This window comes from Tasmannia lanceolata, unplaced genomic scaffold (assembly GCF_043159265.1).
Source record: "Tasmannia lanceolata isolate RefF3 unplaced genomic scaffold, GAP_Taslan_0.1 ptg000008l, whole genome shotgun sequence".
In the NCBI taxonomy this organism is placed as follows: domain Eukaryota; kingdom Viridiplantae; phylum Streptophyta; class Magnoliopsida; order Canellales; family Winteraceae; genus Tasmannia; species Tasmannia lanceolata.
The window spans coordinates 17,294,400-17,315,488 of NW_027518685.1; the positions used below are offsets into that span (position 1 = coordinate 17,294,400).

Sequence of the window (21,089 nt, forward strand, 5' to 3'; positions counted from 1 at the left end):
CAAACACCCGAATATTTAAGTCCATTGAAAATTTTCCAATAAAAATTTTCCTTGCTTCCAAAAAGCCCTTAAGGCTATGTTTGGTTGTGGGTATTTACTTCTGAGGGTGGTGGCGTAAGCAGTCAACAAAGAGGAGACATGCATTGGATTGACATGAAACTCACCTGGGAGAGTAGTGGCATGTAGTGAGAATATTGGCAGGGGCGTCACTACCAATATAGGGAGAAGAAAGGGAAGAGAGGGAAAAAGGAGAAAAACCACCATTCCCAGGAGGTGCCATCACCAAAGGAATATAAGTTAAAACCTTTTTGAACTAGTTCAGCAACACTGATCCAACGGCTATCATCATGAACGATTTCGACGCATTTCTTCCTTATTCTGGACGCGGTCATGGCCATGGTAAATCAAGAAGTGATTGATATATTCAAGATAATTACTTATTTACCTTTTTTCCTCTCCCAACTTGATGCCAGATACCAAGGCATCATGAAATTATTTTGTACAAAATGTCATTTTTTATTACAGGATAATGGTTTTGATTACACATACAAACCACACCATACCGTTGCATTAAAATTAGCTTTCAATTTTTTATGAAGGGTCGAGATTAAAAGTCAATTGTGTAGAGATCTGATCTCAGCCACCAAAAATGCAGTTCACGTGTAATGAAGTTAGCCGCTGAGATTAGATCACCTCTCGATTTATCCTTCTAATGGCATCTCATTATAGCTGTTTGAAGACACACTCATCTCCCCTTAACTTAGTACGCATGGCAACATTAGGATGGCTGTTTTGAGACAGGTATGAAACTCTGAAACGACCAATTAATCCTAAAGCTTAAGCTGTTGAAGATGGTGTTATTTAATCTGTTGTACTTCAACCAAAACATGTCTTATATTACTTTCCAATTTGTAATACTAGTAAAAGTGAACGTGCAATCCATTAAAAAATTAAACGAATTAGAGGGTCTAAAGACAAAACTTATGGATCGGATTACTTGAGAACATACAAAGGTCTAACATATAGTAAAAGAATATAATTCTTGCAAGACCCACCATAGTCTATATGGGTAGGTCTCAAAAGAAGAAAATGCCTATAAAAGTCAGAGAGAATTCAAAATGTACAAAATGTAACATATGTGCATGTTACACAAAACCATATTAATGCTTTTCAAGGTGGCTGTAGAACCAGAGAAACCAAATGAGGATAAGCGGCACGAACAGAGTAGACCTCTCCCATACAGGTACCCTCTGCGCTTTCCCACAATAGCTGCTGCTGAGAAACATCCAATGGCTACAACAATGCTCAATGCTTGCAAGATTTCTGCAATTCAGAGGCAAACCGAAAATTACATCAACTCCTCCTAGCGTTGAGTCTAAAAAATTCAAACCCACTGAGGTAAGTTGAGGCAAAGTAGGTTGTGAAGAACCATGCAACTGAAAAAGTAGACTTTAAGTACAATTTCTGAAGCATATCAAAATCCTTTGTTGATAAGTTGACAAAAGGGACATTTTCTATTGATCCTCATCCCAATAAATCCTTAAAAGGATTAAAGCATAAATAAATAGGTGATATCCATTAATTATTCATTTTAATATACCATGGTGCTGAAAAAGAAAGTTCCCAGAAATAAGATAGGATAAGATAAGTGTATCAGAAGATAAGGAGGTCATCTCACAAGCATTGGTAAACCAGTGCACCTTGTAAACACGCAAAGCTACAAAACCATAATTGAAAGAAGGTTGAAGATTAAAATCTAGCTTAAGATGGTTTCAAAATATCATATGGAAACAAAGATACACACTGGATCAAAAACATATAATTTATGCATATTTTATGGAATTTATGTGAGGAAAAAAATGAAGATCAATAAAAGATGATACTTCAATAGAGATGATTAGAAACCAAACTCAATTCATAAAAGATTGAAGAATTCAATTTACATCAGAATTATCCATCCCTAGTCAATAACTTTCAATCTCAGCTTTGCCACTTTAGATTAAGAGGCAACTTCTACTCACTGCTATGTTTTCCCATTTTTTCTATGAAGGAAAGTATGGTTTTTGGTACACAAGTTGTAAACACGCAATTGGCGCTCATGCGATCATGAAAACTGTAACATTTTAAAGGTATAGAATAGTCTTAAGATGTTCAATGATGACGGCTTACCAGATCAATGGCTGATGGCCAACAGACACACCACATGAACATTGAGCTTGGCAATACATAAATGATCTTATGAACATCATTATGGCTAGAGATATTCTCCAAGGCCCCATTTGTTTTGGATTTTGAGAACCAATTGTGAGTCCAAAACTGATTATTGGATGCAAAATTGCCTTTAATTTTGAGTAAGTTGCAACACCACAGTTATTAGAATTTCATGAATTGGGTTTCCTCACTAGTGTCGCATGCGACAGAAAATATGAGGACCTTGAGGGTGGTGTAAAAATGAAAATCAACATATATTGTACCATGCAAGTAATAAATGAAAAAAAAATGTAGAGCTCTGTTTGGATTCCAAGAATTTTCTGGAAAAGTTTGGAAAGTAAAATTATTCCTAAATTTTCTTACTATTTTACACACACAAAATGATGACTTGAACCAACCCTATTCCATGATTACTCAAAGGGAGCTTCAATTTATGATAATATCCCTCTAAATTAACCAAGTTCATATCGTTTCCCTTTAAATTGTAGAAAGAAGAATTATTCCTAAGCAAAAAAATTTCATCAGAAATGTTTTTCTTGCAATCCAAACGGGCCCTGAAAAAAAGCAGTAATTATGAAAATTGGAGAGAAGTAAAACATCAAAAAAGGAAAAAAGAAAGAAAGAATTACCTGCGATTCTTCTCATAAAACAAAGATCATCCGACCTGAGGCTAGGGTATATCAAACGGAAGCATCCTGAAAAGAATATTCCATGTCATAATAGTTTGGAAAAGATGAAAAAATATTCCATTGAATAATAGTGGGGCTAATTGTGAGAGATGGGTGGAGGAAGAGAAATGACAGGTGGATTGAGGGAAGAATTAAAAGCCCATGAAAATTTTGCAAGGATCATAATATCACTCCTAAGAAGGCAGGCACTAATGCATACGAGAGAGAGAGAGAGAGAGAGAGAGAGAGAGAGAGAGAGAGAGTCCTCGTACCGTTCAAGTTGTGATTTATAGGCTTTGAAATGTTGTTGAAAATGTAGTTTGGTATCATCGTCTTCCCATTCTAATCTCTCCCACCATTTCTCTCTTCCTCTAATCACTCTTAATTTAATTGCATTACATGTAGAAAGAGGAAGCCTCTTTAGCCTATCACTTTCACTCACTTCAATACCCTCCAAAGAAGGCCATGTCAATGCATCTTTACAAACACACTTCAAATTAAATAACCTATGTAGACGTAAGATCCGTAGCTTTGGGAGTATATTTGTGTCCACCAAATTGGTTGCAACTATCTCTAGTGTATTTTCGCCGGCCACCTTCGCTGTAATTATCTCCTCCATATCGGAACAATAGTCTACGCTGATTTCTTCAAGGTTGTCTAGTTGTTGAAGAAAATCATAGGGGATGAGACTCTTCAACTCATGACAATCGAACACGGAAAACTTTCTTAATTTGGGAAAGCTTCGTCCTCCTCCATTTGAGACAATTCCTTCCCAAATGTTCTCTACGTCTGTAACACGTGCAAAGCTTAGTTCTTCTAAATTGGGTAATACACAATGTTGGATAGCCCCTCCTCTTCCCACTAATCTTTTCACTCTGCATTTCTCAATAGAAAGTGATTTTAAGCGATGTAGTTGTATACTCTTAGCTACTTCCCATATCCCATTCATAAGGCATCCCTCAAAATATAAATGAGTTGCAATGCTTAACATCTCCTCACCACATTTAGATAATTGTTTAAAATCACCACCATGACCATGTAGTTCCACCACCCTTTCATTCCGTTCTTGGAACCTATGAAGTCTTAAATCATCAGTCCAAATATAAATATAAAAACTTCTTGGTCCTTTCAACCAAGTCAAATCCAAATGAAGAGAAGCAATGCTATTTACACAAATTTGAAGACTAGACAAGCACTCCAAATGTACTAGCTCCTCCAACGTCGCACTTCCCTCTTCGACCTCCCCTTTCAGCTTCCACGTATAACCACTCCCATTCATGTCTAGTACCTCTAAACTAGACAACCTTGACGACATTGCTCCAGCTTCAATGCTTTTTAGTTCCCATGTATCAGTTAGATTCAATAGCCTTAGATTAATCAGTTTACCCACCTCTGATGGCAATGATTCTAAATTTGTACGACTTAAATCCAAAACCCTGAGCTCTTTCAAACCTAGAAAGAATTCTTTAGGGATCTTTTTGAGAGGATTATCTTGTAGGAATAAAGTTGAAAGCCTAGAACATCCTGCTAAATAATTAGGCATCTCGCTTAATCCCCCATAGGCAAATGAAACCGTCTTAATTGATTCCTGCTTCCACTGCCCAATCATCTTACTTAAGCCTATGTCAGATTGAACAAAGAATTTGTTCCATCTTCTGACGAGGACGCAATCCATAGAGCAACATCGCGGACAATATCGTGCATTTTTACCGTTCCTTCGTATTTTCCAGGTTCCAGCATGCATGAAGCCTTTAGCTTTTCAATCAAATCAACCCCACTATCTAAGGATTCTTCTATATTCATTGATTCGTCTATTAAACCGTCAGCTCTCCAATATCGTATGAGCTCATCTTCCTTAACAGAAAAATCTTCAGGAAATAATGAACAGTACAAAAAGCAGGGTTGAATGTTCTCACCTTCTAACGACTCGTAACTCCATTTCAAGTACTTAAATACATCGTCCTCCACACGTTCAATATTTCTTGGCGCTGACGTTCGGGGTCCTCTTAAGGCTTTCCTCCACTGCTCGACCCTTTTCTTTCCTCTCATAGAGCCACTGACAACCTTAATTGCCAGTGGCAAGCCCTTACACTCTTCCGCAACCTCCCTTGCTAGAGATTTTATCTCTCCGACATCAGGCAGTTCTCCAACATGTTTGCTAAACAACTCCCAACTTGCTTCATTGTTTAGAGTGTCGACTCTAATGTTTACATTTGTCTCGATCTGGTTACATACATTCAAAGATCTTGTTGTTAATACAATCTTACAGCCCAGCAGATCTCCTTGTGGAATGCCCACTTTGTCCAAATCTATTTTCTCCCATCCAAGATCATGAGAAATTTCTTCCCTTTCTTCAATCGTTCTAACAATAGAGTTGCCCATCTTCCCTTGCTCTCCTTCTCCAATTCCTCCTTGAATTTCAATCTTTCAGCAATTTGCAATTGAATCCCATGCAAGTCTAAGATGCTTGACACAGTGACCGGAATAATAATATCAAAGGGGTGTGCCAAGGATCCATCGGCCATCATATTGTTCAAGTTACTTACAAGAGTAATCTTTCCTACTCCTCCCATACCCCAAATCCCTATCTTTCTGATATCATCATTCAACACCAGCTCTTTGAGACGATCTAATAGCTCTGATGCTGCTTTCTGATCCACAATGGACGGCCCTGGCATCTCCTGGACAGATTCTGGCCGAGGATTAGGAACAGCCAACTCTTCTGGAAAATTGGCCCTGGTATTTATAAGCTCCTTCACCTCTTCCATCTTTTGAATGCTACTTTTGCTCAATTTGAAACGTGAATAACAATTCGGAAAACACCCACAAAAATGTAGCTGGCTGGCTTTGATATCTTCCTCCATTGAGTTCCATTCGCCTTCGATCTTATTCACCTTTGGTAGCCACTCTTTCACTAGCAGTATTGATACTTTTCCTTGTTTACCAGTTGATGCAAGATATTCTTGTTTTGCTTAGAATCTGAGAGTTCTTTCATCTTTGCTCGAAGAGAGTCGGTATTTTCCTGGAATTTGAAAAAGACCGTGATCTTTGAGTGGATGGTGTTGCATAAAAACTTGCTAACTCCGACAACTGCCGAGTCCACAATAGAGGCCATTACAAAGATAAGGAATTGGGAGAGGAAGGCTGGTTGGAGAACAATGTTTCTGGGCTTGAGTTTTCGAGGGAGTGAAAAAGCATCAATGATAAAGAAGAGAAAGAGGTAGTCTGAGCAAATCACTGTATGCAAGGACAATAATTCAGAGATTTCTTTTTCAACAATGTAGGAAAAAAGCTTAAGTAGGAAGGACAGAGAACGGAGTGGACGTGGCTCCAATGATTCATGCCCCCTTTCCCCAAAACAGAGTCCCGTTTTCCTAGCAATGATCAAACCATTCATTCATGTTGGGCTAATTTTTCAAAAAATTAACAATTTTTTTTTTAAAATAATTACCCAATTTTTTTTTAATAATGCCCAAATTTTTTTTGGAACGTTTTGTAAAAAAAATTCAAATAACAGTGTAAATTTGGGTAATGCTACTTATATCTGCACCACCATGCTAATTAAAATTAAAAAATAAATAAAATAAAGAAAAAGAACAGGCTCCTTCCCCGGTATATTTCTTCTCCTCTCGAACTTTAGGGCTGCAACTCGGGCCTGGTTGAGGCCAATGCTAACCCAACCCGAGATAGCATTGCCTCAACCCTAGCCCAACCAAACCCGAGCCTCGGGTTGGGGATGGTCAACCCTAACCCAACCTTGCCTCTGAATCTCTCTACCCTAACCCAACTCATCTAACCCAAAATCAGGTAGGGTTGAGTTAGGTTGGTTCGGGTTCACTTTGGGCCAAACAGAAAAATACAATAACCAAATGTAAATCAAGATAAAATTAGACGACGGAGGTAGGGTTCGGATTGGGTCAGGTTGGGTTGTCAATGCCTCAACCCTAACCCAATCCAAAATTAAACCGGGTTGGCTTTTCCCAGCCCTAACCCAACCCAACCCAACCCAAGGAAATGCTAATCCAGCCCGAGCCAAAATCGGGTTGAATATGTCGGGTTCAGGTTGATCCCAACCCAAGTGTCACCCCTACCCAGCTTTATGTCCAGTACAGACTACAGTGGTCACGAGTAATTCCATCTAATCAGATAATTCAACTCTCTCAATTAAACTTTATAACCGAGTCTAGCCAAGTTTCCGGGCTTTTAAATTATGCTTATGATAACCAAAATTAAGGACTATCGTAATTAAATTATAATGGATTTGCTAGGGACGCAGAATGATCTGTTGCATGAGAGAGCAGCCACATAGGCTATTTTGTCTTTATTCATGACATGGCTGCTCTCTCATGCAAAAGACCGTCTACAAAATGCCTTCTGCGATGGTCCCTAGCAAATCCCAAATTGTAAATGTGCATGCAATTCCTCGGAAGGAATAGCACCAAAATTACAATCCTTTTGCAACAACGCCAATAATTCAACAAATAGCTTCTGGCCCCATTGAGAGAGAGAGAGAGAGAGAGCTTATGTCTCTCTGTGGAATTAAAGCCCACCACACAAAGGGCGTCTCTTCAAATGTATAAACTTTAAAAAAATCTAACCAAAATCCCTGTGCAACAGCGCCAATAATTCAACAAATTGTTTTTGATCCCATTGAGTGAGAGAGAGAGAGTCCTTCTTATGTCTATTTGTGTGAAATTAAATTCCACCACACAAAGGGCATCTCTTTAAATATATAGAAGTTGGAAAAAATCTAAAGCGGGTAAAGAAGCAATTGAGAAGGTTGAAAAATCTACATCAGTCACCGAGAGTCTTGTATAATGAATGCACATATTTTTCCAAAGGAGTGAGGGTCACTTGCTCAATAACACAAACCCTTTATTTTGGTTAGCCTTACGATCAATGGGCCATATACTAGTACGATGGATGGGTCAGAAAGAAAAAAACCCGGTTCTACTTTTTGAGGATGGGTCACGATCAATTTTGAATCGGACTGTCCATTAGAGTTTCTTAGGTCGGTCTTATGTTATGCACACTTGGGGCTATTGTTAGGGGAAGAGGAAAGAAAATGTACTGGCACAGGGAGGGACCATCATCAAAGCAAAGCGAAATCGGGGAAATAAAATGTTGTTTGACATCTTGAGTAGGGCTTTAAAATATTAGAGCAGTAGCCCTCATGAACCAATATAACTGTGAGATCCCGCATAAGAAAGGGAGGAAAGTTTACGGGCTATATATGTGGATACTCTCCCTTTCTGTGTAGACACGTTTTCAGCATCTCAAAGGGGCTTGGTCATGTGCGGTGACTCTAGCATGGCAGTGTTGCTGGACCAGCTGTTGCATGAGAGAGCAGCCACATAGGCTCACTTTTCAAAAGTTTTTGTCTTATTCATTTAATTCATATGATGTGGCTACTCTCTCATGAAACAGCCGGTCCGCGAAATGCCTTCTGCGATGGTCCCTAACACGTTCCCATAAATTTATATTGCCTTTACGAATTATAATCATGAGAAGACATAATGAAATATCTAGATTGGTTTTGATTGATTTATAATATTTTTTAAACAATGCACTGGCAATAAAATGTATGATACAAATGACAGAGTTCATGTATATTTACAAGAGGAAAATCTAGAATAGTTCGATATTTGTAGTAAAATTAACTTTGGCACAAGAAGATGTCATTAATGTAGGCTACTGATATTGGCACTGCCATGTTTTGATAATAATTGCACTAACTCACCTTGTCTTTTCTTTCTTTAATTGCCTTTTGAGACCTTTTTGGGAATTGTAATAACCTTTGACAGCTGGTTAAATAATAAAAGTTACGGTTAAATATGAGCATTTATCAATCAAGATGCTATGATTAGTATAATAAATTCATGAAGAGAACCCTTACTGTTGTAATTGAACTCATCCGGCAGGTCAGAGATATTGAACTGATAACAAAGAATCCAAATGGATTTTTGAATTGCCAGAGAATTGTATGACATCCCAAGGGCTCTGCAAGATTTTCCAAATGAGGAAACCCCGTGAGTGAATTCATCACCTAGATAGGAATTCATTCCTAAAATGGTAGAATTTATTTTTACTAGATGGGAACTGAAAGATGTCATCATTAAGAATTACAAACATTAGGTCATTACAAAAATGCAATGTTGGACTGACTGACATGTAATGTGCTGATGTGTGAGGGATGGGGATTCATTTTAGGGTTTTTTAATGATAAATTCATTGAAAAAACGGAGACCGAGGAGGTCCCGAAGATTACATAGATAAAGAGGAAAAAGAACCAAAGAGAAATAATAACAAAAGCAACAATAGCTAGGGAGAAAGAAAGTAATAGAGCTCCACTCTCTCCCTAGATACACCCTTTCTAGCAAGCTTGTCAACTTCTCCGTTTGCTAATCGTCGTATGTGAATCATTGATATCGAGGAGGATCCAATCCTATCATGTATCTCATCAAAAAAGCGGCAAACCAAGGAACAGAGTGTGAGTCTTTTAGCCACCTAATGACATTGAGAGGGTCCCCTTCTACCACCACCCTATTTAAGTCTTCATTTCGAAGATACTTAAATCCTTGATGAATGGCTCGGATCGACTTCCGCCTCATTAGAGTCTGCCACCCCTATTGGGCCGCCGAAGCCCAAATCACCTCCCCATTCTCATTCCTTAATAGTCCGCCAATGCCTGACAGCCCCGGATTCCCCAAGCTTGAGCCATCAAAATTCAGTTTGAGGATCCCTTGAGATGGCGGGCACCATACTTGGACCACTTTAGGATTGTTACTAGATGCGTTACATATCTCTCTCCAACCATGCCACAAGTCATATGCCGAGACAAATATGAATAGTTCCAACGTTTTCACCCATGAAATAGTTAAAGCAATCACCTTATTGAAAAAGGAACTGAGCTCCCTTTGAGTAAATGGATGTGTCCGCCAAAACATCCTCCCTGAGGAAATAACAACACAGTTACTAACTAACTTCTGACATAAAATATTCTTTTAAATAAAAAATGTGTTGCTAACTCTAGCCACTTTAAAATGATCAAGTGACGAGGGATGTTCAAATGCCATGATAAGAAAAGGCCAAACTGAGTGGCTTCCATATTATGAATCTGAGTACAAATGTAGGCTTTCCAGAGTCGAAGATAGGTATAGGCTAAGGTTTTAAAACCTATTTGTAGTAGGGCACCTTCACCTTTGTAGCTATTGATAGCAACCACCTAGTAGCTAGGAGAGATTTGGGCACAGGATGCACAGAACTCTTATTGCTGAAGTTATCAACCAACTCTCCTTGTGAAATAATAATAAATAAAAAAGAAGGATCCTTAACTTAATCTTTTCATTTAGATAGGTTGCCACCTTCTCAAATGTTTTGGTGTAACTATGCCTAACTACAGTTTGGCTTTTGAGTGTTTCTAATTGAAGGATACTGAAAAACAATTGAAGGATATCATGAATGATATGTAGCAGGAGACGTAAAAATGTCATAGACCGGAAATCAAGAACAATTTTCAAGCCCAAGGCTAAAGGCGGCCTATTGATGCTGTGGAACCACAGCAACACCAATTTCAAACTTGTGACTGGCAAAAGATAGCAATGGAAATGAGTAGTATTGGACGAGAACCCTCAAAGAAAAGCATGACTTCAACATGGTAACGGTATTATGCATGGGCCCCATTGATCATGTGCATAAACATGGGCTCCACGCTTTGCTGTGGACTATCCAAATCTCTATATGGCATGCATCCATCAAGCCCATTGCATCATGCCAACTACGCTGTATACTGTTTGTGCCACCTGAACTCTACTCACTAAGTAGGCTATTTCTCGAGTGATTTATAAAGATATTGGTTTGATTTGGAACTTAGTTTTTCTTCAAAATAACATCGTTTCTTACTAGACTGAATGCAAGGCCAAGCCACATAATATATTGTTCAATCGTAAGCCGCTAGTAAAGCCACATGACATATTGTTCAATTGTAAGCTGTTAGTAAAACCACATGGCATACCCTTCAATTTTAGGCCGCTAGTAAAGCCGCACAACATTCCCCGTGTTGCACCTGTCATTTGGGTTGTATGTTTACATTTTAGAAGGAGCATAAAGGGATTTTTTCAAGATGAATTTGAGCCTTTTTGAGTTTCTTCTCTATCAGAAAAAGTTTATACTTAGCATTCTTCCATGGATATGAGGATTTATGCAACATAATTGCAAGGTTTCTTCTCGGTTAAGTTGTTTCTAGGATCGTTTAGGAGAGGGTAAAAGCTTCTCACCCGTCGTTAAATTGTGGAGGTTCACATACCTATTAAAATCTGAGCCTTTTGTTGCAAGGGACTTTGAAGAAGATCGAAGCTCTTGAGAAGATAAAGATGCAAAAGTCCAAACTTGCTAATAAAGCATAATGTCAGAAGACTCCAAATAACCAAAGAAGTTGAATAAGTGCCTCTTCATCCATTGCAAGGTACTGCAAAGTGTTTGAATGGGGTGCACAAGTGATTTAGTTTTGTGTGGACATTTCAAAAGTCCTCTTTACTTCTTCTCAAAAAGTAGAAAACTGAGCCTGTCAAGGACAAAGATCAAATCCTCTGGATAACTGATGTAGCACATTTGAACTGGAAGGACTCGAAGAGTTTTCAAAAAGAACATTTCCTCCCTTCAGTTAGATCATCAGAAATATCAATAGTATACACATTAACTCGCACTGGAAAAAAATTTGCAAGGTGGTCAGTTCAAGATTGTTTTGAGTTTGGGCACTATTATGAAGATTCGGGATATGAAGGTGAAAAAAGAAAAAGAAAACGGACTCCACCTCCCAACATCATCAGGTAAAATTCTGATGGGTTCTTTGAGCAATCAAGGTCAGCAAAAAAGAGAGGTTTAGGAATGAGAATGGGGATGTATTGAAGGAGTTTTCCTGCTTGATTGGTAACAAAGAATCAAATGAGGCAAAAGTTCAAGCTCTTCTTACTAGGCTTTGAATTTTCTAAAGAAGTTGGGTGAGGCTTTGAGTAGAAAGGAACTTCGACAAAAAAACAAAAAAATCGTTAGGACCATGCACTGAAAAGTTTGAATCTTGGCATCTTGTGCATCGTCACTTCATTCTCTCTGTAGAGAAGCCAACATTGTGATTTAATTTCTTGAATACACTTACTAGAAGAAAAGATTAGCCACAAGTAGGCCCAGTGGGATTGATCTTTTTGTCAATATTGTTTAATTTTCCAGAAAAATGTGACTAAAAGAGTCTTGCATGAGGTATTGAAAAAGTTCCAAGGTGGAAGTAGAAGCATCCAACTCCTTCACATGGAAGCGAAACTGCCTAGTTTATCATTTTCCAAAAATGTGTATGCATGCGTTTCAGGCCCATCGAACCTCTGAATAGGATAAGTTTGACACTGCCAAGGAAATGATGGATGCATTGAAAATAAAATTTTTGCCGACATTTCCACATTGTGCAGCCAATGAAAAGAAACAGATGGTAAGCATATTTAAATGAAAAGAAAAAAAAATGAACAGAAAACAGATGTTGTTGACGAGTCATGATCAGTGGATCGTCCTTCTTAATATCGTGAGATGGTCCGATTTATCCCAAGGATCCGAATGTTCATAAAGGGAGTATCAGTTGGATCAGACGGTGTCCATTGGATCCATGTCCTAGGATCCAAAATTATTTTAGATCGTGAACCAAACGTAGCCAAAAATCCGATGGAGCTAGGGGTGTCAATGGATCAAGGGTATTTTAGTAAAGATAAGCCATATCTATTTTTAGAGCACTTTCTATTTTCAGTATTTTGTCATTCATATATCCAAAGTCTTGAGTGAGCCTCTTCTTTTCCTTCTCTAACCATTCACTTTAAGTCTCTAATCTCGCCGTTGCAACTCGCCCTCGCGCTCTTTTGATATGTACAATGTAAGTAGGACCTACTAGGACACTCCGATGGAAGGTCCGATTTGGAATGGATCATTAATGAGACATGGGAAATGGGCTCCAAAGAACACTCTGAATCCAATCCACCTATAAGTGATTTGAATGGATCGTGACCAAGACATAGGTGGATCCTATCCGAATGGAGGTTGCTAATCTACAAAAATACCCTTCATATTTTCATTTATTTATACCTATTCATGAGGGATATTTCTTAGCATTTAAACACTATTTAAAATCACAAACAACATTTTATTTTTTCTTTCTTTCTCCAGTTTCTTCCTTCTTCCATTATCTAACTCTAAGCCTTAGTTGTCTACAACATAAGTAGAACCTAGGACACTTCGATTGACAATCGGATTTGAAATGGATTTCTACTTCGATGGACGGTCCGATTTGAAATGGATCGGACCTAGATTCCAAGAAAAACTTTAAAAAGATCATAAAGAATATGAACGAATTGTGACCAAGACATAGGTGGATTTGATCTAAAGTGGATCCATTGACACCCCTACTAAGAAGCGATTTTGATTAGGGGTGTCCACGGATCCACTTCGGATCAGTTCCACCACATCTATGTCACGATCCATTCAAATCCCTTAATTGGCCGGATCAGATTCGGAGAGTTCTTCGGATCCTACTTCCCATGTCTCGGTCACGATCCATTTCAAATTGGACCGTCCATCGGACTGTCCTAGTAGGTCCTACTTACGCTATACACAACTAAAATTACCAAAAGAGGGAGAGGGCGAGTTGCAGCGGGGACAGCATAGTGGATTAGAGACTTAAAGTCAATGGTTAGAGAAGGAAGAGAAGAGGGAGACTCAAGATTCGAGACAGATGAATGACAAAATACTAGAAATAGAAATAGCTCAAAAAATGGATTTGACTTATTTTTGCTCAATACCCTTGAAATAATACTTAATGTACTAAAAATTCGAGGGTATTTTCTTAAAATAATATAAAAATATCGGATTTAGGACTGTCCCATGGACTTATATTAGTTACCTGGATCCGATCGGTAATTTTTTCAGATCCTATGATCAGGATCGGATATATGTCCTTGGATCCTAGTAGTATGTTTAGGTCCTGTAAATAACTTCTGATTTTGATAGTCCATCGCACTGTATGGGTCCATTGACACTCCCAAAATCAAGCAATTATTAATAAAAGAAAATAACAAATTCCTAGAAACCCCAAGCTACTAATCTAAAAGTAACAATAACAATAACTAAAGTAACAAAGGAGAACTCTTAGCATTTATAATGAGAAGCCACAGTTATTACGGATTTGCTAGGGACTTTCTTAGAAAGACAATTTGCAGCTGGCTGTTGCATGAGACAGAAGCCACCCCAGGTGAATTAAATGAATGAGGCAAAATCTGCTCAAAAGTGAGCCTGCGTGTCTGCTCTCTCATGCTACAACCAGCTGCAAAGTGCCTTTTTGCGAAAGTCCATAGCAAATCCCCAGTTATTATTATCAACAAAGAAGAAACATGGATGATATCAACCAATAAAAATCCATGTGTGACAAATTTAGATGGGAGTTTGTATCACCTCATAAAATGGATGGCATATTTTTTCAAGGAAAAGTATGGACTGATAAAAGTACAAATAGGGTCATTACTCAATGATACAAACCATTTATTTCCAAGGCCTTGTTCCGGATTTGCTACTCTCTCAAATAGCCCCGTTTGCACATGTAAGTTCCCACATCGAAAGGGAGGGAAAGTTCTCGTGCTATATATGTGAACCCTCCTCCTTATGTAAATGTGTTTTCAGCATCCCTGTGGGGTGAGTCAAGCATGGTTAGTGCTATTGGAAAACAAAATTGGGACTGGTTGAGACTTAGAGCCAAACAATAATTACACAGTGTATTCGGGGCGTGACAGAATGGTATTAGAATCGTACCTACCGTAGTACGATGTGCCCGTGAGGACGCATCGAAAAAGGAGAGAAAGTTCATGGGCTATGTATCATGTATGTGAGCCCTCCTTCTCCCTGTGTAGATGCGTTTTCACAGGGAGAACGATACTAACCCTTCAATTTGAAGAGGCTTCCTTGATGAATGAAAGCTATTGCTTTTTTTCTTCTTCTCACACCTCATTTAGTGGACACAAATTGGAGGGTTAGAATCGTCCAATGCGGACATATTTTTCTCTGTGGCCCATCCTAGCAAAGCCTTATGAAATAAATGAGTTGGGTCTCCGAACAAGTCCCTACTTGTACTTTTGTTCGCTCATATTTTTCCTTGAAAAAAAATGTGGACATCCATCATATGAGATTGGGTTCATACGATGGATGGGCATATTCTCACTAGGACAGAAATATTGGAGCGAGTAATTACAATGGAGGCCCACTTGTTCAGTGATCCAAATCATGTATTTGTTAGGCCTTATCATATCAAAATCTACTCTTGTCATACAATTCTGACCTTCCAATTTGCGACCGTTAGATGGACGGTGAAAAAATAGAGAATGTATTTATGGCCACAAATTGAAGGGTCCAGATCCTTCCTATCCTCGTTATCAAAGGATGATAAGAAAAGCAGCTTTGTAGGAGATGGTCTGACTCTTGAATGTTTATTGACCATAGTGTAACATGATTCATCGATCAACAAATCCAATCCATACATTTGACATGTGTACGTCCAGGATCAATCATTAGTCAAAGTTCTAAAAATACCCCTGCATGTGTAGGGCACGTGCCTTTCTCTAATCTTATTAATCACCTTTTTCCTTTCACTAATCTCGTTAATAGCCTTTTTCTTATTGATTCTAATCGCTAGCTGTACTAACGCCCACAAGGAGAAGAAAAGGTGATGGTGGCTCCTGCCGTACGCATTAAGATGGGTCCCACTTAAACATACCTCAAAAGGCATCACTCTATCCTAAGAATCATTCTCCAAAGCATATCAATGCTTAAAATTCAAGCTGACATTTCCCTTGGACCAAACTCTAAAAATTAGGGCCGACCTTAAGAAAGATATGTGTCCCAATCAGTTTTATTTTCTTCTTAGTGTTTGAATTTTGAAAGAGACAAAGTCCCCAATCATGTTAATTTATCCAAAGAAGAAAGTGATCGGGGTTGGACACCCATTGGAAGTAGGCCCATTTGCTGCAATGGTTTAAGATCATAGGATCGAGTAGGGCCCACTTCTTAGCATCGTTCGATCAAGACAGAATAGTAACAACCATACCCAATTTCCATTGGGCAATGTACAAAATTATTGGGTCCCTCTTGAAACTACCACTTTGGAGGAATGATTTGATGTTTGACACCGATAAAAGAGGGCCCGGTATCATCATTTGATGAAGATCAAACGGTGATCGACCACCGATCGTAAAGTTTCGGTGTGTTACAACAGATTATTTCACTAACTGATCATGCAAAACCCACTTGCTAATGCTACATGATTTGAACTTTTAAACATAAATAATTAGCTAAAGTTAAATACCGACTTTGCAAAATGTATTTAAATGAGCCAGCTATGTAGGACGTGGAACTTGTGAGGGATTTTTTTTTACATGGTTAAGTAGAATAATACAAAGTACAAAACATGGATTTAAAAGTAAGAGACAGGTGTTTCTCAACAAGAAATAGGGTTTACAGTGTAGATGCAAATGAAAATATAGAATTTGGAGCACAAACCCAGTTTAGTTTTTATGCATTTAGAGTGGATGAAAAAAGGAATCTTCCTTTGTTTGTCAAAGAAGAAAGCATCTATTCCTTCATGGAATAGGGTAAATGGTAGGCATTTTCCTCTTTAGCTTTCTTTGATCGATCTCCATGAGATTTGACACCCTTGTTGCATTGAGCCAGAGAGAGAGAGAGAGAGAGAGAGAGAGACTTTATATTGTTCTTACTCATCCTCTCATTTCACTTTTTCTCTATAGATGTGGGACCCTAGAGTGTTTAAGATATTGGGTTTGACCTATTTAAATTTGTTTTGTGTGAATATTGATGGAATTGCTTTGATGACATGAGCAAATGAGAGACAATCTTCTATTCCACAAAAGCCATAGGTTCAGGCCCAACAAGCTTTAGAAGACGAAAGGTCCCCCCACCCGCCATAAGGCTCCATATACATGGCCTTTATGGAAAGAGATGTTCACATCCTCTCATAGACCCACCACAAAACTAAAGGTTCCATATAAACAGCCGTTTTTTTATAGTGCTCTCTCTCTCTCTCTCTCTCTCTCTCTCTCTCTCTCTCTCTCAGCTAGTTTAGACTGATATTTTGATTATTTCTTGTGCTATATATTTAGATGACGACTGGAGATATGTTATCTTAAAACCCATTTTCATGCAAATTTATCAAACTCGATCCAAGAAACACAATCTATTTATTATTTATAATGAAGAGAAAAACTTAGAGCCACTTTGGATGCCAACAAAATTGGTCCCTATTTGTAAGCAATATCATTTTAATTTAATCTTAATTGCAAATGCGACAATAAGATCTATTTAGACGCTATAAAATATAACATTTCTAAGACTATTAAAACCATTATTTGCAGTACGACTATTGTCGACCCCAACTAGTTTGGGACAAAGGCTTACTTGAGTTGTAGTTGATCGAGTAAGACTATTAAAACCATTATTTGCAAATATTGATATTTATAACTTAAAAAATACTCATTTGCATTTAAGATTTTATATATGAATATCATTTTAGAGGTATGCAAAGATATTTCCGTTTCTTTCAATGTAAAATGGGCATAAAACAAATTTAAATGGGCGTAAAATTTATTTTACCCCCGTTTTACCTTGAAAGAAACAGAGCCTAAATAACTGAGGTTTAATTAAATCCTCAGCTCTATTTAATCACAAGAACCCATTTGCATTTAAGATTATATGCAAATAATTTTAGAGGCATCCGAAGATATCCTTAAATATATAACTGATGTTTTAGTAAATCCTCAACTCTATTTAATCACTAGATGCCTAGCTAAAACCTACATAAACCCATGATCTAGACTCCAGAGGTCTATATTCCTCTCTTAGTCATCATCTTATTTACACCCTTCTCTAAACTTTTTCTTTGCTAGAGACATAAAAACCTTGGCAAGCCTTGGCACATGTTTATACAATCTACAATCTAGACTGTGAGCCCCATCATGAATTCACCATAGCTAAAAAAATTATAGCAATTCTATGTCCACTCTATTTATTTCAACCTAAAATGGATGTAAGACAAATTTTATGCCCACTTTTAAGTGGAAAATGGTTGTGAAATTTGTTTTACGCCCATCTTAGGTCGAAAGAAAAGGAGCCAAATTTACCCGTTGTGGACCATTGCCCTTTTTACTTTTTACACTCCAATAGCAGAACATCCGATGAAATGGACCGTGGGTCAAGGTTTCTACATGTGTCACGTATAAGGTACTAGTAGGCTACTAGCACTAAACCATTAACTATATATGTGGAATATCTTCACCGCCGCGGGAGGACAGTAGTAGTAAAAGCCGTAGTTTTATTTAGGGCTGCTGATGTTGGCACTACCATATTTTAATAATTGCACAAACTGAGCTTGTCTTTTGTGTTTTAAATTGGCTTCAAAGAGCTATTTTGGGAACTGAAATACCCTTTTAAAGCTGTTTAAATACTAAAAGACAAGAGAAGTTAGTGCAATTATTAAAACATGGTAGTGCCAATATCAGTAACCAGTAGTAGTAGTAGAAGGGTGCAAAACCAATATATTATTGCATGAGGTTCTCTCCCGGTTTCCCTGATTTTGAAAAAAAGTTCCTCACAATACAAGAATAATACTACAAAGAAGAATAATACTACAAAGACATATTCTCTCTCTCTCTCTCTCTCTCTCTCTCTCTCTCTCTAGAGTATCTTTTGGCAAAGGAAGGCCTGCGTGATGAAGTCGGTGGCTTTTTTTTAATAGGGATAGCATGACCACTCGTGTATAGCTTTCTATTAGAGAGAGATAGAGAGAGAGGGGGGTTCTCCTCTTCAAAAACGCACCATATTCCTCATCCCTATATGCTTTTGTTCTTGAATCTCTTCCAGAGCAGCTGAGAGAGAATGTTCCATCCCAAGAAGCCTACAACTATGAATTCACATGATAGGCCTATGTGTGTTCAAGGTGACTCTGGCCTTGTCCTCACCACTGACCCCAAACCGCGCCTCCGATGGACCGCCGAGCTCCACGAACGCTTTGTCGATGCCGTCACTCATCTCGGAGGACCAGACAGTATTAGCTCAACTCTCTTTGTTCTTCTATTTCTTCTTGTCATTCATTTTTCTTGTTTTTTAATTTTGTTATCTACATATGAAGCTTTTTAATTTATGTTTGAATTTGTAGAGGCCACCCCAAAAACCATCATGAGAGTTATGGGTGTCAAAGGTCTTACTCTTTATCATCTCAAGAGCCACCTTCAAGTATGTATGAAATAGACATGTGTTTCTTTCTTACTGCACTCTTAAATTGTTTCTTCTTCTTCTTCTGCTTCTCTTTGTTGATGTCTTGGGTGGTGTTGTCGGTAGAAATTCAGGCTTGGGAAGCAACCACACAAGGAATTCAATGATCACTCTGTGAAAGATGGTGAGAGAGGTGATTGCGCATGCTAGGATTGCAATAGATTGTGTTTTGGGATTCTTTCTCTTTTTTATTTTCTTTCTTTTGGATACTATGAGTAGGTGATTTATTTGATTTTAATGGCAGCGGCAGGGTTAGATCAACGAACTGTTGCTTCGTCATCTGGGATGATGGGCCGAAGCATGAATGAGTATGTAACTAGCATGGTCTTTATTGCACCCTTGAATATATGGGTTTTATGTTAAGGATTTTTTGTTGTTGTTTATATGTAGATCTTTCCTTGTGATTTTAGTTTTGTTATTGAGATTCTTTGGGCTTGTATTTGTTTGATAATTTAGTAGGAGCATACACGTCAATGAAGCTCTTAGGATGCAAATGGAAGTCCAAAGAAGATTGCATGAACAATTAGAGGTAAAGCTGCAGAATTTCAATGTGAGACAACATCATCAATTTTTTTTTTATTTCAATTTCGACATGGTTGAGTATATTTTGGCTAAAGGATTGTTGGGTTATGGGAAATCAGGTGCAGAAACACCTTCAATTGAGGATTGAGGCTCAAGGCAAGTATATGCAAACTATACTAGAGAAAGCTTGCCAGACGCTTGGTGGAGAGAACATGCCCTCTGGAAGCTACAAGACCATTGGTAATCAAGGCGTCATCGACACGGGTGCCATGAAAGATTTGGGTTCTCCCATCAATTTTCCTTCTTTCCAAGACCTAAACATATATGGAGAAGAACAACTTGATATGCAGCAGATGGAAAGGTCATCACTTGAGGGGATTTTCCCAACTAATGATAACATTTGTATGGGGAAGAAGAGGCCTATCCCATATGGTTATAATAGCAAGAGTCCAATACTTTGGGGGGACGATCTTCGCTCGCAAGAAATGGGAACTGCGGCAGTGCCATGTATGGGTTCTCAAGAGGATGCTTTCAACGGTCACCAACTTCAAATTGCACCATCAGGAAGCTCTGATATGGATTCCATGGGAGACATTTATGAAACAAAGCCAATGCTGTCAGCAGATGGTCCAGGTGAAAAGAAATTCGAGGCTTTGGGGAAGCTCGAGAGGCCGTCACCCCGAAGAGCACCACTTCATATGGAAAGGATTAATCCCATGATCAAGGGTGGTGGTTTACCCCCAACAAGAAATTTGTCTTATGGGTGAGTTTCAATCATTTGTATGTACTTTAGCTTTTGCATGCTTAAATGTTGGAGACATGAAATGAACTATTTCAAGTTTGGCTATCAATTATTATAAGAATTAACATCAGGATTTATCAATCTATTCCAGACAAGTTTTTTAGAAACTATAATCATTTACTTAATTGCTTTTGTTTTTCTGTTTTCTTCTTACTTTCTTTTTCTCCTCTAGATACTTCATATACTCATGCATATCAAATTTTTATCTTGGAAATCTACCTAGGAAGAAGAAGAAAGAAAAGCTAAGTATTTTATCCTAGGACTTGCCAAGTTTCTTCATGTGGGATTGCTATTACTTTGCAAGTGCCATGTTTTTTCATGTGGTTCTTGTTATTTTTTTGAGGTTATTCTTGTTAATGCACAGTAACCTTTTTTGGGCTGCTTTTAAAGTTAGTTGCTCCAAGTTAGTTACTCCCATCATTACAAAACAAAAACCATTGGGAATTGAAACAACCATGTCTCATATCCATGCAAATAATGGACTTTAGTGTGATAACAAACCCTAGAATCCCTCCACCCTCATTGGG

At 38.1% G+C, this 21,089-nt stretch overlaps 3 protein-coding genes and 1 long non-coding RNA gene across 14 annotated transcripts; 1 reads left to right on the plus strand and 3 right to left on the minus strand.

Annotated features, from left to right (window-relative positions):
• Positions 1 to 1,078: 1,078 nt before the first annotated feature.
• Positions 1,079 to 4,785, minus strand: LOC143883326 (disease resistance protein At4g27190-like). The gene is made up of 3 exons (XM_077386675.1): positions 3,152 to 4,785; positions 2,841 to 2,906; positions 1,079 to 1,323 (listed from the first exon to the last, which is right to left on the minus strand). The coding sequence occupies exons 1-2, from the start codon at positions 4,621 to 4,623 to the stop codon at positions 2,882 to 2,884; spliced, it is 1,497 nt and encodes a 498-aa protein (XP_077242790.1). The 5' UTR covers positions 4,624 to 4,785; the 3' UTR covers positions 1,079 to 1,323; positions 2,841 to 2,881.
• LOC143882769 (disease resistance protein At4g27190-like) lies at positions 4,694 to 5,743 on the minus strand. The gene is made up of 3 exons (XM_077386195.1): positions 5,258 to 5,743; positions 4,836 to 5,102; positions 4,694 to 4,747 (listed from the first exon to the last, which is right to left on the minus strand). The coding sequence occupies exons 1-3, from the start codon at positions 5,741 to 5,743 to the stop codon at positions 4,694 to 4,696; spliced, it is 807 nt and encodes a 268-aa protein (XP_077242310.1).
• A 2,675-nt stretch (positions 5,744 to 8,418) lies between these two features.
• Positions 8,419 to 14,562, minus strand: LOC143883327 (uncharacterized). The gene is made up of 3 exons (XR_013252363.1): positions 14,445 to 14,562; positions 8,776 to 8,879; positions 8,419 to 8,683 (listed from the first exon to the last, which is right to left on the minus strand). It is a non-coding gene; the product is annotated as an uncharacterized LOC143883327 (long non-coding RNA).
• Positions 14,563 to 18,710: 4,148 nt separating this feature from the next.
• On the plus strand, positions 18,711 to 20,645 carry APL (Homeodomain-like superfamily protein). Of its 11 annotated transcripts, none has more exons than XM_077386677.1 (6): positions 18,711 to 19,011; positions 19,123 to 19,199; positions 19,305 to 19,371; positions 19,483 to 19,546; positions 19,698 to 19,788; positions 19,880 to 20,645. In XM_077386677.1, exons 1-6 carry the CDS (start codon positions 18,843 to 18,845, stop codon positions 20,525 to 20,527), a joined length of 1,116 nt encoding a protein of 371 aa, XP_077242792.1. In that variant the 5' UTR covers positions 18,711 to 18,842; the 3' UTR covers positions 20,528 to 20,645. The 11 variants fall into 11 exon arrangements, with proteins under 11 accessions (XP_077242792.1, XP_077242799.1, XP_077242793.1 ...); XM_077386684.1 differs by having other exon boundaries at positions 19,698 to 19,767; XM_077386678.1 differs by having other exon boundaries at positions 19,489 to 19,546; positions 19,695 to 19,788.
• The last annotated feature ends 444 nt before the right edge of the window (positions 20,646 to 21,089 follow it).